We start from the raw sequence: 14020 nt of genomic DNA, 5'->3' as shown, positions 1-14020 counted from the left end.
GTTGATCAGTGAGTTATGTTTCAGAGGTGGACAGATGAGGCTCTTTTTGTAGTGATTTGGGCAAAATGCCTTTTTATTACTGCAACAACCTAGGTAGCAAATAGGGCTGGTTCAACTCTACCTACAGCCCTGAGCCACTGCTATAGGATCACTGAATCCCAGCATGGTGGGGGCTGGGAGGGGCCTCTGGAGCTCACCCAGTCCAACCCCCCTGCTAAAGCAGGGCACCCACAGCAGCTTGCCCAGGAGCACAAAGGCCAGGTGGGGTTGGAAGCTCCCCAGAGATGGAGACTGCACAACCTCTCTGGGGCAGCCTGCTCCAGGCCCCCAGCACTCTCAACAAAGAAGTTTCTCCTTGTGTTTAGATGGAGCTTCCTATGTCCACATCTATGCCTGTGACCTCTTGTCCTGTCACTGGGCACCACTGACAACATCCTGACCCTATCCTCCTGTCACCCACCCTCTAAGTATTTATAAGCATTGATCAGATGACCACCACCCCACCCCCAGTCTTCTCTAGGCTAGAGAGCCCCAAATCCCTCAGCTTTTCTTCCTACAAGAGATCTTCTAGTCCCACAATCATCTCCACAGCCTTCATTCAGCACAAAACATGTTCCTGCACAGTGAGGAGGAGGAGGAACCCAGCCAGCAGGAGGACTTCATCATCTTGGGCCATGCTCCAAAGTACAGAGCTGATTTTTGTTGTCAGCTGAGACAGCTCTCACTGACAAGTGAGCTGCACCTCTGCTACACCCACAGCTACACCACCTCTGGCCCTTGAGCTTTGCAGGAGGCTTACCCTGAAAGTTATAGCCCAATAACTTCTGACAGCAAATAATTAGGAGAGGAACTGTAATTGCTCCTGCCTTGAGGCTGACAGCCTAAGCTAGAAGCAAGAGGTCTAATCCTTAGTCAACTGCATCTTTATTTGGAGCTTATTTGCCTTGGGATCAAGTTTGACATTTCCCAACCTTACCAAACAATTAAGCATCAAAAGTGAAACCCTTCTCAGCCCTGGCTTCAAGCAGAAAGTTTGAGAACAGGCAAAATGTTTGGTCAGGTCTGCACTTGACTCCAAAAGCTCCTAGTCCCCAGCTGCTGGTGGAAGTCCCCCAGGAGAACCAATTAAAGCAAAGCACAGGCAAGAGCTTCATAGAATCATTAAGGTTGGGGGAAAAAAAACCCTTGAAGGATCATCAACCCAACACCACTATGCCAAATAAACCATGCCCCACAGTGCTCTGTCATAGAATTGTTTGGGTCAGAGAGGACCTCTAAGACCATCCAAGTCCAACCATCAACCCAACACCACCACGGCCACTAAACCATGGCCCCAAGGGCCATGTCCAGATGTTTCTCGAAGCCTTCCAGGGATGGGGATCCACCACCTCCCTGGGCAGCCTGTTCCAATCCCTGACCACTCTTGCAGCAACAAAGTTCTTCCTAACATCCAACCTAAACCTCCCTTGGTGCAGGTCCAATCCACATCAGACCTTAAGAAAGTAGAAGGAGATGGAGGGGAGAGTGGGGAGGGGAACCTCCTGTCCAGTGATTTACTGACTTCAGCAAAACCACCTCACACAAAGGAATCTCTTGGGATGTGCTTTTGCATGGATGCAGCATACAAAAAGCAAGGAACTCACCCCCAAAATATCTGATTTCCATCACAAAGCCAAAGGACCAGGGCTGAGCTGCCAAAAGTGTAACAAAAGACATCCTACAAGCTTACAACAAACCACCCACCGCCCCTCTCACCTCATCCAGGCATGTTTGGGGGGTGAGGAAGGGTGCTGGAGGGGAGCAGACAGGAAGAAGCCCCCAGATTTGTTCTGTTCCAAACACAAACTCTTTCTCATGCTGGTGGAGCCTTTGAGGTTAGGCACTCAAGGAGCAAACATCATAGTTTCATAGTTTCATTCAGGGTTGGAAGGGACCACAAGGATCATCCAGTTCCAACCCCCCTGCCATGGGCAGGGACACCCCACACTAGATCAGGCTGGACAGAGCCTCATCCAGCCTGGGCTTAAACACCCCCAGGGACGGGGCCTCGACCACCTCCCTGGACAACCCATTCCAGGGTCTCACCACTCTCATGGGGAAGAACCTCCTCCTCACATCTAGCCTGAATCTCCCCACCTCCAGCTTCATTCCATTCCCCCTAGTCCTGTCACTGCCTGAGATCCTGAGAAGTCCTTCCCCAGCCTTCCTGCAGCCCCCTTCAGATCCTGGAAGGCCACAATGAGGTCACCTCGGAGCCTTCTCTTCTGCAGACTGAACAGCCCCAACTCCTTCAGTCTGTCCTCACAGGAGAGGTGCTCCAGCCCTCTGCTCATCCTTGTGGCCCTTCTCTGGACACCTTCCAGCACCTCCACATCCCTCTTGTAATAGGGGCTCCAGAACTGGACACAGTACTCCAGGTGGGGTCTCACCAGGGCTGAGCAGTGGGGGAGGATCACCTCCCTTGCCCTGCTGGCCACACTTCTCCTGCTGCAGCCCAGGATCTGATTGGCTTTGCGGGCTGCAAGTGCACACCGAGAGCTCATGTTGAGCTTTTTGTCCACCAGCACCCCCAAGTATCAGAGGGGCTCCCCTTCTCTGGAACTGTTTATGTTCTTTGCTCCTGACAAACAGACAGACCCCAGTTCCAATCCATCAGCCTCCTAGTAGCAGTGTCTCCAGCCAGACCCAATCAAAAGTGCAACTCAACAGCATAAGCAGACCTCAAAGAGGGGCAAGGGGGAGAGAATTACCACGAGGAAAGAGGAGAAGAAAATGCTGTTGTCGTGGTGGGAAGGCAAATGGAGTCCCAGAGCAGGCAGGTCTGCCAGAAAGCCTTGCTCCCAACAGGAAACTTCATGTCCTTACAGTCACAGAATAGAATTAACCAGGTTGGAAAAGACCTCAGAGATCATCCAGTCCAATCTGTCACCCAGCACCATCTAATCAACTAAACCATGGCACCAAGGGCCTCATCCAGGCTCTTCCTAAACACCTCCAGGGATGGGGACTGCACCACCTCCCTGGGCAGCACATTCCCACGGCCAAATACTCTTCCTGGGAAGATCTTTCTCCTCACCTTGAGCCTAACCCTCCCCTAGTGCAGCTTGAGACTGTGTCCTTTTGTTCTGCTGCTGGTTGCCTGGGAGAAGAGACCCAAGAGGGAATCCACCCCAAGCCCAAAGAGGGAGTCAGGTTCAGATCCAAGAGGGAGTCAACTCCAACTCAGAGGGAGTCAACCCCCAGACCCAAAGGGGAGTCAGATGCAGATCCAAGAGGGAGTCAACCTCCCAGAACCAAAGGGGAGTCAGGTTCAGATCCAAGAGGGAGTCAACCCCCCAGACCCAAAGGGGAGTCAGGTTCAGATCCAAGAGGGAGTCAACCCCCCAGACCCAAAGGGGAGTCAGGTTCAGATCCAAGAGGGAGTCAACCCCCAGACCCAAAGGGGAGTCAGATGCAGATCCAAGAGGGAGTCAACCCCCCAGACCCAAAGGGGAGGCTGATTCAGATCCAAGAGGGAGTCAACCCCCCAGACCCAAAGGGGAGTCAGGTTCAGATCCAAGAGGGAGTCAACCCCCCAGACCCAAAGGGGAGTCAGGTTCAGATCCAAGAGGGAGTCAACCCCCCAGACCCAAAGGGGAGGTCAGATGCAGATCCAAGAGGGAGTCAACCCCCCAGACCCAAAGGGGAGGTCAGATGCAGATCCAAGAGGGAGTCAACCCCCCAGACCCAAAGGGGAGGTCAGATGCAGATCCAAGAGGGAGTCAACCCCCCAGACCCAAAGGGGAGTCAGATCCAGATCCAAGAGGGAGTCAACCCCCCAGACCCAAAGGGGAGTCAGGTTCAGATCCAAGAAGGAGTCAATCCCCCAGACCCAAAGGGAGTCAGGTTCAGATCCAAGAGGAAGTCAACGCCAGACTCATTTGGGACCAGAAGCAAGAGCTGCTGTCTGAAACCTTACGGTCTGTATTAGGCAGGGGGTCAAACCTGATGCTTCTAATGGTCCCTTTGCAGCTCCTGACATCTATAAAAGTCTAAAACCCACTTTCCTCTCAGACTCAATTTCAGCAGGAACCATAAAAATCAAGTCAGGTTTCGATCAAATTTCCTGGACCTTTTTTGTTTTCCTCCTGTCCAATTAAGAGCACTAAGATCACCACAGATGTTATTAAATTAGCTGTCTCAGGGCAGTCTAATTTGTTTGGTGCACAACATTCATTGGGTTTTAATGTTTGCAGGGGGAGGGAGGAAAAGAGACACATACCACTTTTAACAATCAATGCTGGACAAGGTTTCAAGTAGGGGGGGGGGGGAAGGGAGGGAGGGAAACAACAAACCCAAGAGATGAAAATGGGTTTGGGGAGCTGCTGACCATTAGCAAAGTCAGTTACAAACCACTCCAAATGCATTTCTCAGTTAAATGCTAGAGGAGCAGCAGCAGCAGCTATGCAAAGCCTCTGGTTACAGCATTTCAATCATTTGCAGTCCTCAGGTTTCAGATTAACAATGCATTCAGAAGGAAATGGATTGGGGGGGGGGGGGGGTCGGGGAACCAGGGGGTAATTTTATCAGCTGGAAGGGAAAAATGATGCAAATTACTGAAAGGAGCCAGAGCCAGAAGGCACCAAACTGCATTACTGGCAGAGTCAATGGCCACAATCACCCCAGGTACTGAGGGCAGTTCTGCTTTAATGTCTTCATCAATGATCTGGATGAGGGAGTTGAGTGGACCCTCAGTAAGTCGGCAGATGGCACTAAATTGGGGGGGGGGGGGAGGGGGGCAGTGTTGACCTGCTGGAAGGTAGGAAGGCTCTGCAAAGGGAGCTGGCCAGGCTGGATCAATGGGCCAAGGCCAACTGTTTGAGCTTCAAAGCAGCCAAAATGTGGGTCCTGCAATTTGGCCACAACCACCCCAGGCTTGGGGCAGAGAGCGACCTGGTGGTGCTGGTTGACAGCAGCTGAAGATGAGCCAGCAGTGTGCCCAGGTGGCCAAGACGACCACCAGCATCCTAACCTAGATCAAAAACGGTGTGGCCAGGAGACCAGGGAAGGGATTGTCCCCTGCACTCAGTACTGCTGAGGCTACATCTTGAATCCTGGGGTCAGCCTTGGGACCTTCACTCCAAGAAGGGCATTGAGGGGCTAGAGTGGGTCCAGAGAAGGGCAACAAAGCTGGGGAAGGGTCTGGAGAACAGGGCTGGGGAGGAGCTGCTGAGGGAGCTGAGACTGTTCACCTTAGAGGAGGCTGAGGGGAGACTTCATTGCTCTCTCCAGCTCCCTAAAAGGAGGTTGGAGTGAGATGGGGATCAGTTGCTCCTCCCTAGTAGCAGGTGATGGAATGAGAGGAAATGGCCTCAGGCTTCATCAGGGGAGATTTAGGTTGGATATCAGGAAAGAAAATGTCTTTGCTGCAGGAGTGGTCAGGGGCTGGCACAGGCTGCCCAGGGAGGTGGTGGAGTCCCCATCCCCTGGAGGGGTTCAAGAAACCTGTGGCCATGGCACTTGGGGGCATGGCTTAATGGCCATGGTTGCCTTAGGTTGATGGTTGGACAGGATGATCTTGGAGGTCTTTTCCAACTGAAACAATTCTATGGAAGCAGGTGGAACATGCTAACAGCTGAACTGGATCTGTGCCCCTTCCATCTTCCCACAAGGAGAATTCCTTCCTCAGCAGCCCTCCAAAGGAGGGAAAATTCAATCCCCTACCAAGAGGTGAGGAATAAATTGGGAACATCCTGACAGAAACTTTAACAGACCTTAAAAAGAAATAATCATCATGGGCAGCATTTGACTTGACTGCTGAAAACTAAAGGAATTCCTGTGCTCACACACACCCAGGAGCAGCTGTACTGGTGTGGGGTGGTGAGAGGCTTTAGATCTCCATTAACAGCAGCTGCTGCAGGGCACACTCATGTGTCCCCAAACCAGAGATCCCCCAGTAGGGGCACAAGAGTAAAACCAAGTCCAAAAGTTCACTTTCAGACTCATAAAATAGGGGGGGGGGGGGGGGAGGGTTGGAAGGAGATCCTCCAACCCAGCCCCCATGTTAAAGCAGGGCACCCACAGCAGCTTGCCCAGGAGCACCTCACCCAGGTGGGGTTGGAAGCTCTCCACAGGAGGAGACTCCACAGCCTATCCAGGCAGCCTGCTCCAGCCCTCCAGCACCCTCACATCAAAGAAATTAGTCCTTAAGATAAAGTGAAGCCTCCAGTTGCAGTTTGGGGCTGTTAGCCCTTGCCCTGCTACCCCTGAGAAGGGTCCAGCCCCAGCCTCATGACCTCCATCCTTGGATGATCAGCATTGAGCAGATCCCCTCTGGGGCTGCTCTTCTTCAGGCTCAACAGCCCCAGGGACTCTCACAGCCTTTGCTCCTCACAGACATGCTCCAGGCCCCTCAGCAGCTTCAGAGCCTCTGCTGGACTCCAGCTAGGGCTTCCCTGTCCTTCCTGAACTTGGGGGGGGGAGCCCAAAAGTGGACAGGCAGTAGAAACCCTTACAGGTCCAAGCTCCCCTCTGGAGGGGACAGGTCCAGGATTCTCTCTTCCACCCTTCCCCCCCCCAGTATAAATCTGTATTTAATGGCCAAAGTAAGTGTGAACAAAACCCTGCTCAGCAAGATCATTTCCCTGCTGAGCAAATAAATTTCAGCTCTCTGAAGAACATGAAGGAGGAGAACAGCACTTTGCCTAATTAAGGACAATGTGGTGGGGCTAGAGTCCAGCCCTGGCATTAATGTGCTGAGCTCAATTATCTGCCCATCAGGTCACATCCTTAAATCCCTTTTTATCTTGGGCTCACACGTTACCCAGCATAATGAGGTTCATATTGGGAGGAATTACAGGCAGTGCATTTAACACTAATGAAGCAAAATTACCCTGAAATTGCATTTTCCTCTCATTTCAATCTCACAACTCGAGGAGAAGGTGGGAAATGGAAGTAATAAATGTAATTAATAAGGTTAGAAGTATATTAAAGCAGGCCAAACACGCTGCTTCAGGCCAAAGTTTGGATGGGTTTCCATTAGTGAAGGGTTTGCAGCCCTGTTGGGATACCTCTACCCCCACAAAGGACCATGGGGAGACTTCCCCTCGCTGATGGGATGGGATCAGAAGATCCAGAGAGGTTAATCTGCTTCAGTAAGACCTCACCTGGAGTAAGGTAGATGTTAGGAAGAAGTTCTTCACAGAAAGAGTGATTGGCCATTGGAATGGGCTGCCCAGGGAGGTGGTGGAGTCACCATCACTGGAGGCGTTTAGGAAGAGACTGGATGGGGTGCTTGGTGCCATGGTTTAGCTGATTAGATGGTGCTGGGTGATAGGTTGGACTTGGTGACCTCAAAGGTCTCTTCCAACCTGCTTAATTCTATCCTATTCTACTGCATCCAGCTCTGGTGCCCTCAGCACAGGAAGGACATTGACCTGATGGGGCAGGTCCAGAGGAGGGCCACCAAAGTGACTGGGGGGGTTGGAGCACCTCTGCTATGAGGACAGGCTGAGGGAGCTGGGGCTGCTCAGCCTGGAGAAGAGAAGGAGACCTTGTAGCCCCCTTCAGGTACTGGCAGGCTGCTCTAAGAAGGCTGCAGAGTGGCTGTTTGCAAAGGGCTGCAGTGATAGGACAAGGGGTTGAGATGAGAGAAGAGGAGATCTAGATTGGACACTAGGAAGAAATTCTTTACCATGAGGGTGCTGGAACACTGCAACAGGCTGCCCAGGGAAGTAGTTGAGGCCCCATCCTTGGAGATACTCAAGGTCAGGCTCAACAACAGGGCTCTGGGCAACCTGATCTAACAGAGGATGTCCCTGCAGGGGGGTTGGACTAAGATGACCTTTGGAGGTCCCTTCCATCCCAAGCCACTCTATGATTAAGACTGGGAAACTTTGAGGAGGGTTAGACAACAAGGCAGTAGAATTACACAGAACCCCAGCATGGGGAGGGGGTGTGTGGAAGGGACCTCCAGAGATCATTCAGTCCAACCCCCTCCTCAAGCAGGGCTCACCCACAGCACCACAATCTCCAGGGCAGGTTTGGAATCTCTCCAGAGACAGAGATTCCACCACCTCTCTGGGCAGCTGCTCCACCACCCTCAAAGTGAAGAAGTTTCTCCTCACGTTGAGATGGAGCCTCCTAAGGCTCCAGTTTGTGCCCTTTACCTCTTTGTCCTGACCCTGGATACCACTGGAAACAAGAGAGACTGATCCTGGTCAGTCTGGGGGCTTGCTCTGCAGAACTGAAGAGCCTGGTCCATGCTGGAGCTCCTTGCTGTTGGGAGGAACCTTGGGAAATGGTCCTGTGCCTATTAGTTCTGAGGAGCAGGATTGGCCCTCAGGGTCCTGCTGTTGCTCTTGCCACACTGGAGCAAATTAAAGGTAGAGTTTCAGTGTCTATTTTGGATTTCCTAGTGGGTTTAAGTGAGAAACCCAGCATTTACTAAGCCTCTTTTCCCCTCCTCTTCATCTCTGCCTTTTGATATCCCACAGGTCTGCCTTGCGCTATGAAATTTCACCTCAGGGGAGAAAGGAAGGGAGGAAAGGGAGAGAAAATCCAAAGAATTTGTTTCCATCAATGCAAAAGCTGCCTTCCAACAGGGACTTTAAATGAGTAGCTGACTCCAAGGAGCTGCAGGAACTATTCATCTCCATATTTTTAACTGAATCTCCTTCTCCCCAGCTCACCCCCTGCCATCAGGGCTGCTCCAGACGTGTCGAAACGCTGAGGTGAGGTCATTTAACAGCAAGAAAACTCCTGCTTTCCACCACCACCCCCTCCTCCTTTTTTTTGTAGTTATTGCTCTTGCTAAAGGACAAGAATGGGTTTGTGTTCCCAAGTGGAGTCATGTATCAGATTCATCCCAGGTGTTGGACATCTGCTGCTCGCTCTGCAGCTGCCTTTGTTAGGACACGAGGAGGAGCAGCAGTGATGCTCCCAAGGAACAGCTTGAAATGAAGCCTGGGCACCAAGGGATCCAAAAACAGAAGCAAGCTCCAAAAGTTGTCATTTCTGGGAGATAAATAAGACTCTGCCCCAGGGCTACATGGCATCCTGGCCTGGAGCAGGAAGAGTGTGCCCAGCAGGAGCAGGGAAGTCATCCTGCCCTGTGCTCAGCACTGCTTAGGCTACACCTTGAGTCCTGGGTCCAGTTCTGGGCTCCTCAGGTTAGGAAAGAGGTTGAGCTGCTGGAAGGTGTCCAGAGAAGGGCAAGGAGGCTGGGGAGGGGTCTGGAGCACAGCCCTGGGAGGAGAGGCTGAGGGAGCTGGGGTTGCTTAGCCTGCAGAAGAGGAGGCTCAGGGGAGACCTCATTGCTCTCTACAACTCCCTGAAGGGAGGCTGTAGCCAGGTGGGGGTTGGTCTCTTCTCCCAGGCAAGCAGCACCAGAACAAGAGGACACAGTCTCAAGCTGTGCCAGGGGAAGTTCAAGCTGGAAGTGAGGAAGTTCTTCACAGTAAGAGAGATTGGCCCTGGGGATGTGCTGCCCAGGGAGGTGGTGGAGTCCCCATCCCTGGAGGTGTTTAGGAAGAGACTTGATGGGGTGCTTGGTGCCAGGGTTGAGTTGATCAGATGTTGCTGGGTGAGAGGCTGGACTTGATCTCAGAGGTCTCTTCCAACCTGGTTAATTCTATTCTAAGATCTGAGTTAGTAGGGAGGGGGGGAGGGAATAAAAGAGAAAGACCTGTTGGAGGCCTGTTTCAACATGACACTGTGCTTTAAAGAACCAAGTGAATGCTGACAGTGGCACAGGGACTCATAACTCAGCCCCATGGTGACAACCTCCCCACAGCTACCACCTGCAATGCCTCTGACATGGCTCCTTCAGCCAGAACCCCCCAGCCTGCCCAGGCAAAACCTGCAAACACAACCCACTGCCTCCCTCCCACGCTTCTTGGGGTGAGATGAGAGCAATATATCCTCCCAGGTAGCACATGGAGACATAAAGCCCAACCACTTGTTCACATTAGAGTCATCAGTGAACCTCCTGGAGGGGGACTGTTATGAGGCCACGGGGAGAGCAAGGATATAAAGACCTGATGGCCAAGTTCCAGGAACAGTTCTTGAGAGTGGCTCAGGATAATCACAGTGGAGGAAGCTCTTCCCTTGCAGAGCTGCGTGGTGAGCAGTTTACTCATGTCCACTAGGAACCCAAACAAGGAAACCCTACACTCAGGCTTGGCTTTCACCCTGCAGAGGTGGAAGGTGAGGAGCAGAGCTGCTGAGAGAAAAGGCTGGGAGGGGAGGGAGCTTCCTGAAGGCAATGGCTGATGATTTCCTGAACAAGCACCACAGAAGCCACAGGCAGCTCCCCAAAGAGGCAAAGCCATGCTTCCCCCCCACCCAGCAGGACCTGCTCAGAACCTTTCAAATAAAGCAGAGCAGTCATCCTTACAGGAATCTCCCACCACAAACCACTGCCTTAATGGCTCAGGTCAGAGCCAGCAACTTTCTGTACTCTGCCCTTTCCTCACCTTTCCAAATGCCCCCCAGGCAATAAAGCCCAAACAGGAAGTCAGCAGCACCTTGGGGTCTTTATTCAAGGGCTTCATTTTCCCCTCCAGAAGCATCTGCAATTCAATATTGCCATGGATGGGATCCCAACCACCTCCCTGGGCAACCTGTTGCAATGTTCCACTACCCTCATGGTGCAGAACTTGTTCCTATCATCCAGTCTAAACCTGCTCTGCTCTAGCTTGAAGCCATGGCCTCATCCTATCCCCACAAGCCTTTGTAAACAGTCTCTCTCCATCCTCCTTGAACCCTCTTCAGGTACTGTAAGCTTGCTATGAGCTCTCCCCCAGAGTCTTCTCTTCTCCAGGCTGAACACTGCTGCTCACTGCAGGATGGGGAGGTGGTGGCCTTGAGGACCTTCAGAGGTCCCTTCCAACCCAAACCCCTCTATGATTCTGCAGACCACCAACACACCCCCCCCCCAAACACGCCCCCCCCCCCATCCTGTCCTGCCATGAGATGTGCCACAGCCTCATTTTTTTTCCCCAAAGCTTCCCTCTCCTGCATTCAGCTCCTTTCAATTATTCAGGGCAACCCAGGCTGATAATTACCCAGTCCCGAGCTGCTGAGTAAAACTGATGCTTAATTAGCCAGCAGGAAAGATCGATTAAGATACAGCAGGGCATCTTGCAAAGTTCTTCAGTGGGACTGCAGGGAATAGAGCCTGGCTGTGCCCTTCCAAAGGATAAAATTCTCCACTTCTCAGGGCACTCCACAGCAGTTTTATTTCAGCTGGAGGCTTGGATCACTCAGCCACCCCCAGCTTTATTGTCAGGCCTCAACATCGAGTGACACAACTCCTATCTTACACCTAGAGCCTTAACAGCGAGCTCTGGATCACATTTCTAGCCAAAAATAGAAGGCAGCTGAGACTGGAAGTTTTATTTAAGCCCCCAGCAATCTTTTCTTCTCTGTGCCTTAATTTCTCCTCTAGCACTGCAGAATGACCTTCATAGAATCAGCCAGGTTGGAAGAGACCTCCATGATCATCCAGTCCAACCCAGCCCTATCCAACTGGACCATGGCACTAAGTGCCTCATCCAGGCTTTGCTTGAAGAACTCCAGGGACAGCAACTCCACCACCTCCCTAGGCAGCACATTCCAATGGCAAACCACTCTCTCTGTGAAGAGCTTCTTCCTAACATCCAGCCTGATCCTCCCCTGGCACAACCTGGGGCTGTGTCCCCTCCTTCTGGTGCTGCTTGCCTGGGAGAAGAGACCAACCCCCACCTGGCTACAACCTTCCCTTCAGGGAGTTGGAGAGAGCAAGAAGGTCTCCCCTGAGCCTCCTCCTCTCCAGGCTAAGCAACCCCAGCTCCCTCAGCCTCTCCTCACAGGGCTTGTGTTCCAGGCCCTCTTCCAAAGGATGCAGCTCATGTTCTCATGCAGGAACAGGCTGCACAGAGAGGTTGTGAAGTCTCCATCCCTGGAGGCATTCAAACCCCTCCAGGATGTGTTCCTCTGGGGTTTGCTCTGGGTGAGCCTGCTCAAGCAAGGGAGTTGGATAAGATGCTCACAGAATCCTAGAATTGGGTCTGTTGGGAGAGACCTTTAAGTGCAACCTTCAACCTGTGACCACCATGGCCACTAAGCCACATCCCCAAGTGCCATACCCACAGGTTTCTTGAACCCCTTCAGCACTGGCAACTCCACCACCTCCCTGGGCAGCCTGCCCCACTACTCTGAAGTGCTTCCATTAGAAACAGACAGCACAAACCTGGCTTTAACTTGCTGGAAGTCAAAGAGAATGGCATCCCTCTGCTCCCTTGCTTTAGCACTCAAGTTTTCCTTCTGCAGTCCATCTGCCAGGTAGCTTTCAGCATCTGGGAAAGAGACAATTAGAGGTTAACTCTCACAAGCAAGAGATTCCTGCTCTGGGCTGAGAAACACAGACCTGGCTCTGCACTGGGAAGCCCTTGAGGCATTGTACCACACAGCCTGGTCTAGGAGCATGTCAGACTGAAGGCTTCATTTGGAGAAGTTAAGACATTGAAGTGACTGTGAGTAGAAGAGGATCTAAATCTTGCATGTGACAGCAGAGCTTCTCTCCAGCTGCTGGGAGAAGTCCTGAGAACATCACCCCTGACACAGCAGCAGAGCCACTGCTACCTTCCCCTAGCAAAGATTGGCTCCAAAGCCATGGAGCTGTACATGCAGAACCTTCTCCAACCTTGCACTCCAGCCCCATACTGTGCCACTAATGTCAGTTTAATCTCCTGCCCACAAGACTTTCAGCTCCTCCTGCTTCACAGCTGCCAGCACTTGTTTAGCACACCTCAGGAACCACCACAGCTCCTTACAGTAGCAGCTCCTCCACCCTGCAAGCACATTTTGAGGTCAAAAAGCCACAATACCTTTGCTGTGAGAATGGGGAGCCCTCAGTTCTCTGTGCTGCCTGCTCATGGCACACTGAGGAAAGGCTTAGAGCTTGGAGGAGAGGGGAGATGAAAAAGGGAGCTCTTGAAAGTGAAGATAAGGAAGGACACAAGGCTGCTGTGTGGTCATGCCCCAGAAATAGGGACCTCTTCCCACTTCCTCTTCAGAGTGACAGATGGGCAGGAGCAGAGAGACTCAGCCCTCCCCAGAGCTGCCTAGGAATGAGGAGTGAAACCAGATCATAACACTTGTCTCCATAACCAGGAGCCAGCAGTGTGCCCTCGTGGTCAAGAAGACCATGGCATCCTGGGGGCATTAAGAAGAGTGTGGCCAGCAGGTTAGGGGAGGTTCTCCTCCACCTCTGCTCTGCCCTGATGAACCTTCATCTGCAATACTGGGTCCAGTTCTGGGCTCCCCAGCTCAAGAGAGAAAAGGAACTGCAGGGGGGAGTCCAGTGGAGGCTACAAAGATGCTGAGGGGCTTGGAGCAGCTCTGTGAGGAGGGAAGACTGAGAGCCCTGGGGCTGAGAGCCTGGAGAAGAGCAGCCCCAGAGGGGATCTGAGCAATTCTCAGCAAGGGCTGGGGCGCAAGAGGCTGGGGCCAGACTGTACTCAGCGCTGCCCAGGGACAGGACAAGGAGCAACAGGCATGAGCTGGACCCCAGGAGGTTCCATCTGACTAGGGGGAGATCAACTCTAAGGTCCCTCCCAACCTAAGCCATTCTATGACTTAAATTACACCCAAAGCACCCAAGAGCATCCATCTGAGCTCAAAGGATAGATCCTAGTCCAGGGGTGCTTCAGAGGGACAATTTAGGATACAGACACCAGCATGAGGGCCACAAGGATGATCAGAGGGCTGGAGCACCTCTCCTGTGAGGACAGACTGAAGGAGTTGGGGCTGTTCAGTCTGCAGAAGAGAAGGCTCCCAGGTGACCTCATTGTGGCCTTCCAGGATCTGAAGGGGGCTACAGGAAGGCTGGGGAGGGACTGCTCAGGATCTCAGGTAGTGATAGGACTAGGGGGAATGGAATGAAGCTGGAGGTGGGGAGATTCAGGCTGGATGTGAGGAGGAAGTTCTTCCCCATGAGAGTGGTGAGACCCTGGAATGTGTTGTCCAGGGAGGTGGTCGAGGCCCCATCCCTGGGGGT

General features: G+C 52.5%; 1 protein-coding gene across 2 annotated transcripts in view; it reads right to left on the bottom strand.

Moving 5' to 3' along the window:
• LOC137455502 (src kinase-associated phosphoprotein 1-like) overlaps window positions 1-14020 on the bottom strand; it is a 71945-nt gene that overhangs the window by 51406 nt on the left and 6519 nt on the right. The window contains exons 1-2 of one of the 2 annotated variants that reach the window (XM_068166390.1): window positions 12849-12929; window positions 12212-12317 (exon numbers count right to left, since the gene is read on the bottom strand). In XM_068166390.1, the coding sequence (XP_068022491.1) occupies window positions 12212-12317; window positions 12849-12897 (155 nt within the window). In that variant the 5' untranslated portion in view covers window positions 12898-12929. Of the gene's footprint in view, window positions 1-12211; window positions 12318-12848; window positions 12930-14020 lie in introns of those variants that run through there. The other variant, XM_068166391.1, reaches the window with a different exon arrangement.

The sequence above is a fragment of the Melanerpes formicivorus genome, unplaced genomic scaffold (assembly GCF_026170545.1).
Source record: "Melanerpes formicivorus ecotype bairdi unplaced genomic scaffold, bMelFor1.0.p_v2 SCAF_100, whole genome shotgun sequence".
Taxonomy (NCBI): Eukaryota; Metazoa; Chordata; class Aves; order Piciformes; family Picidae; genus Melanerpes; species Melanerpes formicivorus.
Note: the sequence above shows the minus strand (reverse complement) of the source record. Positions and strands in the feature narration are given on the sequence as shown.